Source organism: Vombatus ursinus, unplaced genomic scaffold (genome assembly GCF_900497805.2).
Source record: "Vombatus ursinus unplaced genomic scaffold, bare-nosed wombat genome assembly UNPS02014813.1, whole genome shotgun sequence".
Taxonomy (NCBI): domain Eukaryota; kingdom Metazoa; phylum Chordata; class Mammalia; order Diprotodontia; family Vombatidae; genus Vombatus; species Vombatus ursinus.
In genome coordinates this window covers 21,286,133-21,304,333 of record NW_020954591.1, presented here as the reverse complement: position 1 = coordinate 21,304,333, position 18,201 = coordinate 21,286,133, and the positions used below count along the sequence as shown (strand labels likewise).

Genomic DNA, 18,201 nt, shown 5'->3' with positions numbered 1-18,201 from the left:
ATAGAGGAAATTAGCCGTCAGCTCCATTGCATTTCTTGTATCAGAGATTTATCATATTGGTATAAGGAAATTTAGAACCATTGCTTCATGAGAGACAGATGGGAGGAAAAGGTAGTTTTGTAAGAGGCAATAGGTCTTTCAAGCCTATTTTTGTTATTTTGTCAGTTGTGAAATGTTTCTAGTCTTTTAGCTTCCCCTATCCATTAATGTGCCTTGATCCCACTGATTACAGCTTCCTTTCCTCTATTTCTTGAAACTGTACTCATAACATCAAAGTAGTCTAATGTGAGGTAAAGATATTTCTCTTATTTAAAATTTCTTGCCTTTGTAAATACTTTGCACTTATCCAGTAGAGGGGGCTAGAATGTTAAGTTTATACTTGAGCTGTTCAGGAAGAAGTATTTTTCTTCTAAAAGTCTTTTTTGAATTCAGAATATTTTTCTACTGCATGATATAAACTTTTTGTTCAAGTCTGACATTGTACTATTTTATTAAAAACCGGTATTCTGTCATACGTTTTGACAAAATAAAGTAATCTTTTATTTCAAAGATGCTGCATGTGACCTACAATTCTAGGGCATATACTTTTAATTTTTTTTTTTAATCTACTGATGGATTTCCAAAAAGAGAGCTGATTTTCATACTTGGTATTTGATTTCCATTACTCTTGTATAAAATTTGATTGAATTTTTTACTTCTTAAGATAATAAACATTAATATTTATAGAATCATAACATAACTTCAAAATACAAACTAACTCCTAACTTTTGGGTATGCAAAGTGGGTAGCTTAGAAATCAGTTCTTGTATGTTTCTCTCTTAGAGTTCAGCACCACCTCCTTCTCCAACGCCTAACAAAGAGATGAAGAACAAAGCAGTTCTTTGTAAACCTTTGACAATGACAAAAGCCACATATTGTAAACCTCACATGCAAACAAAATCTTGTCAGACAGGTAAGTTTGTTGTTTTTTATTTTGTTTTGTTTTTTTGACAATGTGACTTATTGTACATTTCACTCCTGGTTTACTTCACTAAGTGGAACAGATCCATTTCAGTTTCAGAAAAACTGCGAGTTGAATTTGGCTTGTCAGTTCTTGGGAAATCCTATCATGCTTCAGTATAACAAACATTTTAAATAATGGAAATGAAAAATAAGAATTTTCTGAGAAAATATACGATAGTCATGATGAAGTATAGAAATTGAAAAAATATTGGTAACTGCTTGTTGTGTTAGAAATGTATGAATGATGGTTTCCCTTCATTATTTTAAAAATAAAATTTGTGTGATTGTAGACAAATCATTTTTTAAGTCTATTAAAATTTATTTCAGTTTTCTCATTCCTTAAAATGAATTCAGTAAACACAGAAAAAATTATCTCTTTGTTAATATAAACTGTAATATTGCAAGCACTGGTTCTTTATAAAAACCTTAGGTTCATTCACTTTTAATCTGTTGACCAATGGACTGTTTCATTGAACCAAACGTTTTCTTTAGGACTTTTAATACTTTAAAAAGTTCCTTTCTGTGTCCATTTGTTTGAGGGAGAGGAGTGTTGTGGATGCCTAAATTCCATTTTTGCATATATCAGGAGAAGTATAACTTCTTCTACATCAGGAACATCAGAGCTTCAAGAGGATCCAATTCTTAATTATTTTTGTAAGCCTTCTTTTTCTCATGGTGGAGTTTGTAAATGGTGTTTACTCATATTTATTTGAATGTTATCATTCTCTGAATTCATTTGACTCTTACCAGTTAACATAAGTAGTATTTAATATCATTGCCTAAACTTACTTATCTTGACTTTTTAGAAGATAGTTGGAAGACTGAATATGTTCCAGTTCCAATACCTGTACCTGTGTATATCCCCGTGCCCATGCATATGTACAGTCAGAACATTCCTGTTCCTACAACTGTTCCTGTTCCAGTAAGTTAAATCTTTGAGATCCATCAGGCTTTTGTAAATAAGATAGTAATTTGATTGAGCACAGTGAGGCTGCTGAAATAGAGGGATTTTGTTCAGTTTTTAAAATCTGATGTATATGTATTCCTAAGTCCCTTTTTGCCATTCTAGTGACTTATTCCTAATTTGATATGATACTGATAATTTCTCTTTCTTTTAGAATGGTTCGTAACTGTCTTTTGACTATTTAACTATTAGAGAAGTGGGTATTAATTGTAAAAACCTTTCATCCCCTACCTTGGTCGAGGTGTCCCTCCACCTCCTAGAGAGCCATCTTTTATAATAAAGGATAAAAAAGAGGGAAAACATTCATAAAAAATAACAATGTATTGGAAAAATAATTTGGGTATATGTTGTTCTATCTGCCCAGAAGGTAGTGTGGTGCCACCTCACACTTACTTGAGTATAAATTTTTTCATTATAGTGTTGGCAACAGTTTTTTGAATTGATTATGTTTGTGTTTACTGTTATTGTGTATATTGGTCATCTGATTCTACTTCACTTTTGTAATCAGTTCAAAGAAATTAACAAAGCTGATGCATTATCTATTGGGTACTTTAAGGCTACTCAAGTTTTGATCCCTGAATGATAGTATTATAGAATGTAAATTACCCTGAAGTTTCACTTGACACCTTGCAAATGGTTAAAGGTGACAGAAGATGGGGAATATTTCACTGTTAGACGAGTTGTGGGAAGAACAGTACCCTGGTGCATTGCTAGTGGAGCCGTGAATCAGTGTAGCAGTTTTGGAAAGCAATTTGGGAAATAATACGTATTATGTAACTAAACTGTCTGTATCCCCTTAACCCAGAGTTAATATTAGGTTTATACCCAAGGTGGCCGTTGATAAGTATTTTTAGCAGTACTTTTTGTGATAGAAAAAGATTGGAAACAAAGTAATTGTTGCTTGGGAAGTGACTAAAGAAATTAAGGTACATGAATGCAAAGGCATATTTTGTGTTCAAGGAAATACAAATGTGATTAATACAGAGAAGCATTGAGTGATCTTTATGAACTAGTGCAAATTGAAGTAAACAAAGCCAGGAAAACAATGTATCTGGTGACTACAACAATGCAAATGGAAAGACCGGCTATAAAAAAATAAAAGCGAATGTTACAAAATTACAAATGATTTGAAAGAAGAGCTATCCCCACCAAAGAGGTGGGAGATCCATAAGCATGGTGCATTGTGCATATTTTCAGAATTTTGTAGTATTTTGATCTGTGTTGATGATTTTTTTAAGACCTCTTTCTTTTTGTCTCTGGGGCTTTGAGGGAGGGGAGAAGGATACTGGGGGAAAATATTGATAAGTTAAAAAAAGAGACACCAATAAAAAATTTTTTAAACTCAGTATGATGAACACAGAAGGAACATGGAAAACATCTTGGTATCTTTAAATCCTTTTACTTTCTTCCTGATGATACTGTTCATTGAGTAAATAATCTCCATAATTTCAAACTTCAAATTGCTTTTTCCCCAATATTTTAATCATATGTTTTAATATTTATTGTTATATTTGGAATTTATTCTGATTGTCTTATGAGATATGGATCTAAGCTCAGTGTGCCTTTTCTCTCCTCCTTCCCCATATTATCTAGTTTCCCCAACAGTTTTTAAATTTAATTCACTTTCCCCAACATTTTGTTATTTAGGATTTTTCTTTTTTTTCCTCCACATTTTAGAAATAGATTTTATTTATTTTTTGTTTCAACATAGCCTAGATTTCCCCCTGTACCTCTCCCCATCCCAGTGAGTCATCCCATATAAGATTTTTTTTAAGAACAAGAGAATGAAAAGAAAAGGCAGCAAAATAGATCAGCACTTTAAAAAAAATATGTTATATAGAATGTTTGACCTCTGCAAGCAAAAAGCTTGTTTTGTTGTCTCTGCTTGTGCAACATTCAGTTTTGGATATTTTGTAATCATTTTTTCCTTTTAAGTTTATTGCACTCATTGTGTACATTGTTTTCCTGGCTCTTGTTTACTTCACTCTGTCAGTTCTCCTCCATATTCCTGTACTATTTTAGGTTTTTTCAAATGCTGGAATATCATCTGCCTTTGGTTTTAATTCTGGACTAGATCACAATGCTTTAAACTTCATTATTTCTTTCTGAATCAGTTTTATCTCTTGTTCATTTTGTTGTTGATAATGTTCTGCTACTGTCTATCACTGGGTATCTGAATAATTCAGCTTCCAAAAACTTTCTTTTCTGTAATTTTCTGTAGATGCTTGAAGAACGTTTCTATATTTACCTGAAAAATAGTCGCAATTAAAAAACAGATGTTCTTTTGAAAGTTGCACACATTGTAGCATAGTACAAGTAAATTGAGTATCAAAATCATTTTCACTGTAAAAGATATTTACTAACAGTTTTTAGTTTATAATAACAGTGGATACTTTGGTTTATTAGGTGCCAGTACCTATATTTTTGCCTACTCCACCAGAGAGTAATGAAAAATTTCCTGTAGTACCTGAAGAGTTAAAAAATAAAGTATGTTCCGATCCCCTTGGTGGTGAGCTGCTTACGATGACAGCAGATATAATGGCTGAGGAAGAAGAAAAAACAGAAGCTACTGACATTAATAGTGAGTACAGTAGTGAGTACAGTAGTGAGAAATGTGTGTTGTGTAAGCCAGTTTACTCAGACTTGTTTTTCAGTTGTGTTTGACTCTTTGTAACCCCATTTGGTGTTTTCTTGGCAAAGATACTAGAGTGATTTGCCGTTTCCTTCTCCAGAGTCACACCTAGTAAGTTTCTAGGTTAGATGAATTTTACTAACTTAAAGCCTGCTATTCTATCCATTGGTCTACCTGGCTATCCTTACTCAAACAGGTATCCAAATGGTCCTCATAATTTAAATCCTGTTACTCTCTATCCCCTATTTTCCCTCCCTCTCCCATTTTTTCTTTATCTCAAATTTTTATTAATCATGTATTTACCAATGTTCCCTGTTGTTAGTAATGACTTACGTCTTCGAAACAATGTTCATGGTAATGACATTACATTACAACATTTAGCATTTTTATTTTAACACGATTTGTTCTGTATAGAGATACATTTGCATCATTAGTGATAGTGGAAGGAGAGCAGTGGCACCAGTAATTCAGTAATTGACATTAGAGAATAATGCTTTTTTGATAGTAGATAATCATCATAGTTATATTTTAAGCAAAAGTAGCACAAATAATTTGACATTTCCCTTAAATCCTTCACCAGTTCCTCATTGTAGTTTCTTGAAAGTCTATTACTTAGAAAGTTTTGGAGTGCCAGCTTAGCATTTGTTATCTTAATTTAAATTCTAGCTAAATTAAGAGATGCTCATCATCATAGAATAGGCCACCAGATTCTAATTTTTTGGCCATAGCAACTCCTGAATGCCATTCTTTGGGGCTGAAGACTGTTCTGTGTTAGTAAGACACTGTCATACTAATGTGATCATGAATCTTTTGAATTACTTAATATGCCATCAGGGTAGTAGGATGATGGCCACAGTGATAGAATGTTTTCATTTAATTTTTTTAACTTTTTTAGTTTTTATTTTATTTATTTTTTAGAATGTTTTTTAGACCTCTCAGTGGATGGACATGAATTTTGTAGATGAAACATTAATTCCATTATACCATATTGCCTCTTAATTATAACTCATAAAGCCTTACAATCCTCATTAACTTTTTGAGCCTTCAGATTTTTGTGTTGGTTTTGCAAGAAATAATTTTGGTGACATAATTCAGGAAGAATGTAAAGATTATATGTAGTCCACAAATATACCTAAACTTATGGATTTCCTAAAGGCATTAAATAAAAAGAACTTTTGAATGCATTTATATGAAAGATAACTATAAATAAAGTGTGTGCTGATTTCATGAAGAGTATAAATAGCAGATGCTAACTGAAATCAAACTGTTAGTAGAATTGTTTTGAATCACTATCCACAAAGAACATTGAATCTTCCTCAAACTGTTAGGCTCATAGCTACATTAGAGTTTTATTTTTATTTTCCTGCTACCTTGAATATTAAAACAACATTCTGTTTCATGTTGATCACTTCATGCATTTTCTTTTTGTATTATTTTTGTTTTGTATACAAAGGCTTTTCAAGGGTCCTTGGACTGATAGCTGGGGATAGATATCCAGGTGAATAAGAAATACATTTAGATAACATTCAAGACATTGTATGCATACATGATTAGGAAATCTTGATAGTAGTGGAACATGTATATTCCATGATTATCATCTGCATCTGAATTAACTGGATAGAGAGTGAACCAGAAGGTCAAAAATGTTCATTGTTATGGTGGTTTACAGTGGGATTATTGGTTGACAAGTTTACCTTAAATCATATTATTACCCAGTTCTTCACACATTAGCCTGTCAGTTCAGAATAAAATATTAATTATAAGCTTGAGGTCATTGAGTTTACATAGAAAAAAATAATATACTGAACCCTTCTTCCAGGTAAAAATGAAGGACACTACAAAAAATAAAAAGCGTGAAAGCTATATTGGAGGCAGTCTAGTACATTGGGCCAGTTGGTGACAGACAACAGACGGACCATAAACAATTGATTGGGAGCTTCTGGATTCAATGATAAAGGGTTTAGATAAAACCAGTGGTTTAGATAAACACGTTAATAATGAATGTAGAATAATTGATTCTGTTGTTCAGTGAGGGTATTTGTGCTTCCCTTGGAATATGAAATAACACGTTTTAATCTAAAATGTTTTTGAGTATTATTAATCAGAACATTTCCAGAATACTCTGCACATTAAGACTATATTATTACTTCGTCATTAATTGTAAGAAATTAGGTAGATTGAACTTAAGGACTTTTTAGATTTGACTGTTATGGTATGATTATTGGTTATGAAAGTGTAAATTTTGTAGGTTTAGACAGTTGTTTATTGTTATCCTTTCTGGAATTTTCTATGAGAATTTGGCAGATTTGTTCCATTTCTTTTGATGTTTAGTGTGTTTTGTTAAGTGCTTTCCCTTGATTTTGTGTTTTCTAAAATTGAATGGGGATGGGATTTCATAATTTTGAATATGTTACGTGTTTTGTGTCGGTATTTTTCCACATGTAATTTCCAAACTTATTTCAGGTGTAATTATTGAAACAGATGTAATAGTAGATAGAGATGCCATGAAGAATTCTGACACAGAAACACAAGCAAATATGCCTGATGTTCCATATGAACCAGATCTGGACATTGAAATTGATTTTCCTAGAGGTACTGAAATATCATTATATACTTTCATTGTATTTTTATTTGTTTTGTTTTTATAATTTTTCAGTCACTTAAAACTGTAGCATCACTGCCTTTGTTGCCTGGTGCTCTTACTCACTACCTGGGATGGCACAGAAATAGCAAAAATGCCATATAGAAGATTTATTTGGTATCAGTAACAATTGGCTAACCTGAATGAGCATGACATATCTAGGGAACACAGTTGTAGGTTTTCACTAGAATCATAGGAGAGTGGTTCTAAAGTAGTGGGGATTGAACAGGTAGTGTCTTGGGGAACTTTTTTGAAAATCAAGACAATATATTTACACTAAGGAAGAAAAGATTAGTTTTTACGTATCTGCCTAGGAAGTTGTCCTACCATGTCACAGAAGTATCAAATTCATAGGTATTATCCAGGTAAAATAAAAAATGAAATGAAATAACCAGAATATGTGTATCAGTGTGAATTCTTTGTCAGAAGTTACTTTTGACCATAAGGCATATATGAAATTTTGTAATTTTGATCAACAGTTCTATTTTGGGCCCTCTTGTAAGCATCTTTTCTTTCAGAGCTCATGAAATTTTTCTTAACTTATTTTAAATACTCTTCTATGGATTTCATGCTGGAATTGTCTCTATAGTTTTGATTTGGTTATAAAAAAGCAGATTTGCTTTTTTGGGGGGGCGGGGGAGTGATTGACCTCTCTCCTGGGAGGTACAGAATACAAACACATCCTTACCCATTGCCCAGCCAGGGCTCATTTGATTTGCAGTCCATCTTAGTCCCCATTATTATTGTAGTTCTGGAACGTAAGACACTTTATATTTTTATGAAAAAATAACTTAATCTACTTTTTAGCCGCTGAGGAGCTTGACATGGAAAATGAATTTCTATTACCACCTGTCTTTGGGGAAGAATATGAGGAGCAGCCGCGACCTCGGTCTAAAAAGAAGGTATAAAATTACAGCTATCTGCTTTCTTGTCTTCTTTGGCTGTTGAGAATAGCAGTTATGTGTGGTTTTGATATACCCTTAAGATAAGGAGAAAGCAATCTTTTACATTTTTCCTCTTAAATTTTAAAAAATATTTTAAGAGGTGTCATACATAGGTTATTTTGAAGTTACAAGGACCTTTTCTATCTTGTTCATCTGTAACTTTTTAAAAATAAGTTACTTCACTTAACATTTTACTTATTCTCATAATATACTGTCGTTAAACAGTTGCTTCAAAAAAGTCAGTTCTTTGAACAAGGTGGTTTGTGAATATAAATGGCTATTAGGACTAGAGGTATACAGAAATTAACCTAATTGATTTGACCAATAATTTTCCCTGCAGGAGTTGTGGGTAGGCAGACTTAAGTTAGCCAATCCAGTAGTATCATTGAATATTTTATCACCAGGTTTCTAGATTTAGATTTTCTGAGGTATATCACATCCATTATGGGTCATTGAAACACTAACTTTGGTAGTTTCAAAAATAATAATTGGAGGGAACCTGATTACACGTGCTTATGTCTCAACAGTAGCTTCTTGAATTTCCTTTCTTTTTTTGGTGCACAATTATTTTTAGGTTATGTGTTCATTTAAGGATGTTTTCTAAAAAAATAATACCCATCCTACGTTAACTTCCATTGGAAGGCAAACATACTTAAACTCATGTTATATTTTCTCAGAAACAGAGTGATTTTAGAAACGTGGTATTCCTGAAGTGACATGTTGGTGATACTTGAAAAAGTTTTCTTATCCTCAGAAATGTTTTTAAATTCAAAATATGCAGCTTGTTGTAATATGTGTTTTATTTCGTCTACATTTCTCAGTGTATCTCTTCTCTCTCCTCAGGAGACAATCCCATATTAGAAGGAAAGGGAAAGCAGTTTCCAAAGCTAATAAAAATATTGAGTCTTGCTTTATATATAGCATTCCATAGTTACCCACTTTTTATGGGTGGGTGGGTGGGGAGGATGTTTTCTTACATCTCTTCTTTGGGCCAAACAGTCGTAATTTCACTGCATTCAGCAAAATTTACAACTGTTATAAGCTTTACTTAACAGTTTGAAAATTGTTTTTAAGAGTGGTGATTTGTTACATGCAAAAGAATTTAGGTTTAAAAATTAAAAAAAAAAAAAAGATTTTACAGTGATGTTTCATTAACAGGGAGCAAAGAGAAAAGCTGTATCAGGATACCAGTCCCATGATGATAGTTCTGATAATTCGGAATGCAGCTTTCCTTTCAAATATACATATGGTGTGAATGCGTGGAAACACTGGGTCAAAACTAGGCAACTTGATGAAGATCTACTGATATCAGATGAACTAAAATCCAGTGAGTATTTTGATTCTGTTTCCTTAGAATTTTGTCTTTTGAACTAGGCTTTTGATTGTTATTTTCGTATGGGGGGTGGAGGGGTGGGAGAAGAAACCCAACCAAAAAGAAATCTGTATGAATTAGATTGAATCTTAATGTATTTGGTTGTGGCTTGAAGCAGTCTTAAGTAATACTCATAAATTAGTTTTAACCACATTGCTATATTATTTTTTTCTAGCTAAGTCAGTAAAGTTAAAAGAGGATCTACTGTCTCACACTACAGCTGAACTTAATTATGGGTTGGCCCATTTTGTCAATGAAATCCGAAGGCCAAATGGAGAGAATTATGCACCTGACAGCATCTATTATCTTTGCCTTGGCATCCAAGAGGTTAGTAATTTGGTAGCCCCAGAATATGAAGGTAGAATACTAAAAGTTAGCTTTGATGTTGAGCTTTATGAATATTATTAGTGCAATTTTGTGAACTTAGTTAAGAAAGCATTTTTTTTTTTTTAAGATACAGCAAGAGTGGAGGGATGGGGTGAGTAGTATAGTTTGGACTTATGTAACCAAGGAGAGACAAAGTTCATTTCCAAGTGATAGTCTAACCCATGACTCACTTAGCTCTATGCACTATTCAAATAACTGACAAGACAACAGTTAGTCTAGGCTCATGAGATGGGCTTTCATAGCTTTTACTCTATAGTCATTTTCATTAACAACCTTCACTCTTAAATTACTGTCTTAATGAAACTCAGTTTCTCAACAAAATGCGAACTTTTTTGCTGCTCAGATGTGAAATGTGTGTTTTGAGTTAAGCTTATGAAGGGAGAACAGAGAGGTCTATAGGTGAGTTAACAGGACCATTATCATCCTGGATGTTTTTCCACACTTTTTATCATTACCACATATTTCCTTTTAAACTTTTTCTGATTCATTTCTAATAATCTGAAATCTGAAACTGACAACTGGCTAGTAGGAAGATAATTTTGCAGTCCTTAGTGATTATTTTTACTTTTAAAAATAGTACTTCAGTGGTAATTCATGATTAATTTAGAGTCATTAAGTACTGGTCATTTTCTGCTGTAAATTACCCAAAGCCAATGGTTTTCTTTTTTATATGGGGTGGGGAAGAGGGAGTGGAGGACCAAGTATTTGTTAAACACCTACTATATTCCAGGTACTGTGTTTGTAGTGAATAAACTGATGGAAGTAAAGCCCTGATAATTTCTTGATGCTCCTAACTGGCTATTTTGATTCTAATAGAATTAATTCTTTTTTTCCCCTTATTTCTTTAAAATTTTAGTACTTGTGTGGTAGTAATCGAAAAGACAACATATTTATTGATCCAGGTTACCAGACATTTGAACAAGAATTAAGTAAAATTCTTAGAAGTTGGCAACCAAGTATACTTCCAGATGGTAATATTCTTTTTGCTATGAATATTTTCCCTAATATTTTGTGTGCTTATTTAAAATAAACAGATATAAGGTGTTAAATTGTATATAGTTTAAGGATAGTATAAAGAAATTAAGATATGTCAGATAAAGGTATTGATAATTTTTCTGCTCAGAGAAAATCCATAAAGTAATTTCAATCATGCAACAGAAATGTTTTTCGTATTTTAAAAAGTGAATGTTCTGCTCATCCTTTCTGGAATGGAGCCATATTTTGATTTTACTCTCTTTTTAATAAAAAGTTTGATGTTTTAAAAAAAAAATGATGCTATCATTTCCCCATAACTCCCTCTTTATCCCTATAGATTCCTCTGTTGTAACAAAAACAATAAGATTACCAAACTAACACATCCACCCACGCTGTTACTGTATACCTTATTCTTCACCTGTACTACTAAGTCTCTGCTGAGAGAAGGGAGTTATTTCTTATCAGTCCTCAGGAAATCAGGTTGAAATTGTTCATTGCCTTCTGGTGTCTTTTTTCTTATTTCTGCTTTTCTCTTCATCAATTTTTACACTTCTTCCTAAGTTTCTTTCAATTCATACTCATCATTTTATGGTCCAGTAATACCTCAGTATATTAATATACACCATAATTTATTCTTCCATTTTCCAATTGATGGAAAATGTTTCCCTTTTCTTGCTTTCATTCTATCTTAATGAAATGGAGGGGAGTAGAGGTTGATGGTCACAGCATAAGAGTGGGCCATCTTTTATCTATTTGTGCAGTTTAAAATTAACCTGAAATTTCAGATAGGAATTTTTTTGATCAGTTTGATAAAAATCCCTGGAATCTCTCAGTATTTTCTTTATGATTGGCACATATCAGAAGCATGATATGGGCTTGGGGGAGGGATACAGAAGATTGATTAATATTTCTTAAGGTCATACCTAATCTCTACCTCTATTGTCTGTTGCCTTTAATACTTATTCTTTTTTAAGGGTCAATTTTTTCTCGTGTTGAAGAAGATTATCTCTGGAGGATTAAACAGCTAGGATCACACTCTCCAGTAGCTCTTCTGAACACATTGTTCTACTTTAACACTAAATATTTTGGCCTGAAAACAGTGGAGCAACATTTAAGGCTTTCCTTTGGCACCGTATTTAGGCAGTGGAAAAAAAATTCTGTAACAATGGAAAACAAAGCATGTCTTCGATACCAAGTGTCTTCCTTGTGTGGAGCTGATAGTGAAGGTAGAGTAGCCAATTTTCATTTTGGGACTATTTATGGCAGGGTTGCCCCTACTTTGTCTAACTGAGGGGACCCCGTTGATATGCCAGGTATCCAAGGGTTATACTTAACAAAACTTAAGCAGTTCATAGCTCTGCTTTTCTTCAAAAATAATATTTGTAACATAGTGGCTACCAATTTCAGCTACTTGGTGGTTCTTGTTTTTAAAACCCATGAGTTTCCATAGATTAAAATTGCCTTTGTGGCTGTCTTTGTTGTAGTTTATAGCGACAAAATAGCTATTACTCTATGTTAATGAGCTTAGGAAGTTTTTTTTTTCCTTATTGTTATTTTTTGAAGATAAAATTACTACTGGAAAAAGAAAACATGAAGATGATGAGCCAGTATTTGAACAAATTGAAAACACAGCCAATCCTTCTAGATGTCCTGTGAAAATGTTTGAATGCTATCTATCAAAAAGGTAAATAGTAGTGCATAATAATGTATAGTAGCGTATGTGAAGTCAACTGGCTATGTCTTCAAGAGTGGGATTAGGATTTTACAACTTCAGGAACTGCTACATTTTTTCTTATTTTTAGTTAGATTTCCTGCCTTTAACTCTTTCCTCTTTAGTTTCCTAATTCACTCATATTTTTCTAGACCTTTTAGTAGATCAGCCAAGTGAGAATTTTGGAATCCAAGTAAAACTTTAAGAAGGTTCTCCAAACTATTAGAATGTTCATCAGTGCTTTGTTATCCTTTCTGCACTTGAACTTCTGTGATACCAGTCTTGCAAAGCTATTTTGAAAAGACAAAATTGTGGGGCAGCTAGGTCACGCAGTGAATAGAGCACCGGTCCTGAAGTCAGGAGGACCTGAGTTCAAATGCAGCCTCAGACCAAACACTTGACATTTACTAGCTGTGTGACCCTGAGCAAGTCACTTAACCCCAATTGCCTTAAAAAAAAGAAAAGAAAAGACAAAAGTGGGAATCAAGCAGTAATAAGATTTTAAGCAGTAGTACTTGGAAACAGAAGTGAATGTAGTGACTAGTTATATCTTTTTTTTTTTTTTTTTTTTTTTTTGACCAGGGTTTTTTCCAGTATCAAGAGAAAAATTGTCTTTTATTCCCTGTGTTTACTTTTCAATTTAGAATCCTTAGGATGTTTCCCATCTTTTTCTAATGTGGGCAATTCCTATTTTACAAACAGATTCTCTTCTAGAAGTTCATTTTATAGTTTGAATTTTTATAGGAATGATAATACAGGTGGTGATTAGGTAACTAGGCCAACTGCTAAATGTACAATTAAAAAATGTAGTCAAACCATATTAATAGTTGATAGTTTTGTGATGAGTATAGTGGCAGGAGAGGCCCTGACAGCCGGTACAATAAGAGCAATTGTCTGCAATAGCTATTTGTATGTGTGGGACTTCTATTTAAAAATATTTCTTTTGTTTCATGATTTTAATGTTGTAACTATATGGTTGTCTCATGTACTTTATAAAACAATGTTAGAGCAATAATTGTAACATTCTGAGATTAATGGGTCTTGGTTAGATTCTGTAATGGGAAAAGAGAATATTGTAGGGAAATATATATATTTATTATATGAAAATGATCTCTCTCTCTGTCTCTCTTTGTCTTTCTCTCTCTTTTTCTAATAGTCCACAGAATCTTAATCAAAGAACGGATGTTTTTTATTTGCAACCAGAGTGTTCAAGTTCAACAGATAGTCCTGTCTGGTATACTTCTACTTCACTGGACCGAAACACATTGGAAAATATGCTTGTACGGGTTCTTTTAGTAAAAGATATTTATGATAAAGACAATTATGAACTGGATGAAGACACGGATTAAAATAAACTTTTTGGAAGCAGTTGGGATAAAACAGCATTAGATAGTCATGCTGCTAGATCTTTATTATGGAAAACATTTCAAGTTTACTCCTTCTGTTTTGAGTTTTGTAGCAGTGTACCCATACTGGGTATTACCATGTAAATAATCTGTGAGTGAAAGTTGCCATTATTCTATGTAGTGGTTTTAGGATACTTAACAAACACATTCAAATTCATTTTTTTATTATTTATTTGATTAGGTATGTTTGTAACTTTTTACATTACAGAATATGAATGAGAATGTGCCATGTGTAATTTCTTTTCTTGTAGTAAGAAACATCCATATTGCACAACTCCACTGTCACCAAGCTTCCTTGGAAGGGGGCTCTTTTACTGGGTTCTTAGCCCAATGGCTGTCTATGGGTTAGCACTACTAAAGTTTAGAACTTGCAGTGTCTTTCAGAATTTTTAAATAAACTGTAAACTAATAGGTTTTTTTTTTTAACTTTTTAGTTTCTGAAGCCTTACGAGGTTATGTAGAGAGATTCCATCTTATGTACCAAAAATAGACAAAAGAATGCTGTCAATATTGGTGTACTGTAATGTGAATCTATACTGGTGAAAACAACTCTTCTGTTCCCCTCATTAAAACCTTAGTGTCCTTTCCTCATTTGTGACTTTCTGCATCGCCCCAATAAATAAAATAAATATAAAGAATGACTATAAGTTTAAAGCACATACTCATCAAGACATTTACTTTGTAAAAATGTCTGATGAAATTGCTCTAACTGTCTTCTGTTTTCACTAGCCAACCATAAGTACCCGAATATCCTTAGCATTCTATTATAGGGTTATTTTTTTGCCCCTAGTAAATGGACCATAATGCAGTATTAGCTGGAATAATCTGAAACTTTACCAATTTATCTCTTGAGTTCACTTATCTGCACTCAAAAATAACTGGTGAAATATTATATTGAGTAGAGTTGTTTTAAGCAATACAACCCCAGAAGCAGTAGTTAACAGAAGTTGAGCTCATGTAAATAAGATGGTCTCACAATTTTTCTACAAAAATTTCCAGTGTGGTAATTCTGATACTTTGGATGCTTGTTAGTACAGCTCATTAATGTCTAGAGTTCAAATATTAATAGAGAACGAGGAAAGAAAGGATTGAGGTGTATCTCAGTGGGAATCATATCTGCTGTTAGATTGTCTTTTAAAATTCAAATTACTTCTTATAGAAGATTGCATTAAAAGGCTTTGTGCTTCTGCATAGCAATTTATACTTTAAGACCCTTTCTTTGAAAAGAAAGAAGTTCATTTGAAATTGTACTTTTCCATGATACTGAGAAAAATGCTAATTGCAGATCATCAGTAAGAACATATGGCTAACTTTATAGCATATATGTAGTAATCTTTTCTTTATAATTACTGAAACATCATGATAACTAATGTAGATTATTATGCTTGCTGGGAAAATCAAGCTTATTCTCCACAGTGCCCAAGAAATTGCTACATATTCCTAGGATATTCTGTCCTGTTTTGTCAGAAAGATATTTAGTATACCTTACAAAAATATTAATCATTTAGAAAAAATTCACAAGTCCAGTGATAATATATACTCAGGCAATAATTATTTGAATTGTTTTGGGCTTATGAAACTTACTTTATAATGCTCCATGTCCTTGAGATTTTTAATAAGTCTTAATAACTTTTCTATTCCTTAATGTGTTTTATATTTGTTGATTAAAAAAAATCAGGTTGCCGGTAGCAAATCTCGATACCGCTTATCTAAAATAGATTGCTACTTTTCTATTTAGCTGAGTAAGCAGGTCTCAATTTATAATGCAAAAAATGACTGTCTCAATCTTTTCCCATTTTTCAGAACATTAATCATAATCAGGCCGTTATGAATACTTATGCTTTAGCTACATTTTGATGACATTAGAAAATTGTTGATACCAGTACTCTTTTATTCCGCATAATGGTGCTAATAATCTTATCAAGGGCAATAATGTTTTTTTTCCAAATGTCATCTAACATGCAGTTAACCAAATGTAAACAACTGGCATGATATCAGTGAGCAAGAAGGTTCTGCCATACTGCTATTTACATTAACCATTTTTGTTTCACAATTTTAACAATGATTCAAAAATATCTATTTTCTTAAAGGAACTGGCAGTATAATTCAGACCTTGACACAATTCAAGGTTTAAATTATAAACTTTATTTTAGCCCAGCAATTGTTCTGTTTATTTTCCAAAATTAGTTAATTGTAAAATGGAAGTTTTACTAGTCTGAGCTGCTTCTTCCCAACCACATTTCCATTCATTCCTGGATTGTTGTTTGTGTAGTTATAGATGCCATTGAGGACATGGAAGTTCTCTGTTGTTCTTTGGTGATTTCTGAATGTAGCATCTGGTAAACGTGACTTTGCATTGTCTTAAATATGCTGGGCTGTGAGAGCTGCTGGATTTTCTTTGGGATGGGGTGGGGAGCTTGTTCACAGAGTATGTTTTGCCATCATTGAGTACAAGTTATCCTCACCACATTAAGTAAAATGGTTTTCTTAGATAATTGAGTCTCCATAACTCATTCTTTTGTTTTGTTTTTTTAAACTTTTGTTAGAAGGCAGGCAAAGATACTAAAAGAGTTTGGTTAGGTAAGAAGTTTAATATCTTTATCACTATAATAATACTTGATATTTAAATAGTTTTTTATCTGTAAGTTGCAAGAACTGGTTCATGGTTTTCTTTTTATTAAAAAGTTGTTACTAATTTACATGGTGTTACATGGTGAAATTCTGGAATGGGAAGAAGGTGTGTATTGTACTGTACATTTGGATGTTTTCAGTATTTTCCTGGCAGTTACTGGGATTTTATTTTTTTTTAAGTTTATTTATAACATTTAAAAAATAAATAGAAGAGCTATCCCCAAGTTGAGAAATTTTAGGTTGTTTCATTCACCAATGCCCTGGGCCTGTTTTTTAAAAGATTTTTTTTATTGTCTAAAACTATCATAAGCATTTAGTAAGGAACAGTTTAATTTTATCTCTTACAAATATGTCAGTTACTCTTGGTTCCAGTAAGTCAGCATTGCCCATAAGGCATTCCCAGTCAATCTTCAGTACATACGAACATTTTGAAAACTTAAGTTGTTTTTTAGTATTTAAGAATTAATTTCCTTTCCTCAATTACAATTTTAATCCTGGACTTTTCCCTTAATAAGTTCCTCTCCTATTTCCTAGATTACTCTTTTTTCCCTCTTCTCTTTCACTGTGTTCCCTTGCTTTCAATGAAAACCTGTCTGCAGGAGGGATGAGAGGTGAAATTTTATTAGTATTAAAATTTCTCATTTTTCTCATTTAACTCCTAGTGATGACCCTGCTTTTTTTCTTAAACTCAAGTTTGCCTGTTATTCCCACACCTGTAAGCAACCAATTCATGTAGAAGTGGAATCTTTACCAGCTTCTCTCAGCTTCCTGTTAAGTAATATATGTCCCTTCATATACATAAATATTCAAATGTTGACCACAGCCTAAATATATTAAAATCTACCTCTCAAATTCAGAAACAGACTTTTTATTGGCTAGTTGTAATATCTTAAAGTTGGGGGCGGGGATGTAGTAAAGGAAAAGATTCCTCCTATGTTATGTTTCTTTACCTGAATAGCTGAGCAGCCTAATTTTTTTTTTTTTTTGTCAAGGCAATTGGGGTTAATTGACTTGCCCGGAGTTACATAGCTAGTAAGTGTTATGTGTCTGAGGCAGCATTTGAACTCAGGATCTCCTGACTCCAGGGCCAGTGCTCTAACCACTGCGCCACCTATCTGCCCCCTAACTCTTACTCCTTATATTTAGTTGGCAGTCATAAAGATCCAAGAAATAACAGTTCTGGCCATATAAAGTGTTTCCTGAAGATCTCGGTATAAAATCCTTAGTAAACCAAGTTATATTCTAAAGTGATTCATAAAATGAAACTTTGAGCGTAAACTGACCAAAGAAAATGCTTAACATGCAGATGGTAAGATGATAATGATAGGGCCAAGGAGAGCTTCAGTATAAATACTTAACAGATTTCTGTCCTAAGGAAATAGCCCTGGATTTATATTCAGACAAAGTTCAGTTTCTGCTCATTGTAGGTGATAGAAAGCAGTGTTACATCTTAGACATAGAAGTTATATAGACATAGAAGCACTTTTCTAGTTGAGTTAAATTATTGATTCAGGGCATTTTTTTTTTAATGGTCAC

The 18,201-nt window shown here is 32.8% G+C and overlaps 1 protein-coding gene across 3 annotated transcripts in view; it reads left to right on the top strand.

The window, feature by feature from the left end:
* The window catches only part of ZMYM2 (zinc finger MYM-type containing 2), an 86,553-nt gene extending 70,024 nt beyond the window's left edge, over positions 1 to 16,529 (top strand). For all 3 annotated transcript variants that reach the window (XM_027877645.1, XM_027877644.1, XM_027877643.1), the window contains 11 exons: positions 823 to 952; positions 1,809 to 1,924; positions 4,373 to 4,547; positions 7,062 to 7,190; positions 8,047 to 8,141; positions 9,342 to 9,510; positions 9,731 to 9,882; positions 10,799 to 10,913; positions 11,892 to 12,143; positions 12,481 to 12,601; positions 13,785 to 16,529. In XM_027877645.1, coding sequence (XP_027733446.1) covers positions 823 to 952; positions 1,809 to 1,924; positions 4,373 to 4,547; positions 7,062 to 7,190; positions 8,047 to 8,141; positions 9,342 to 9,510; positions 9,731 to 9,882; positions 10,799 to 10,913; positions 11,892 to 12,143; positions 12,481 to 12,601; positions 13,785 to 13,977 — 1,647 coding nt within the window. In that variant the 3' untranslated portion in view covers positions 13,978 to 16,529. The remainder of the gene's footprint in view (positions 1 to 822; positions 953 to 1,808; positions 1,925 to 4,372; positions 4,548 to 7,061; positions 7,191 to 8,046; positions 8,142 to 9,341; positions 9,511 to 9,730; positions 9,883 to 10,798; positions 10,914 to 11,891; positions 12,144 to 12,480; positions 12,602 to 13,784) is intronic.
* Positions 16,530 to 18,201: the final 1,672 nt, after the last annotated feature.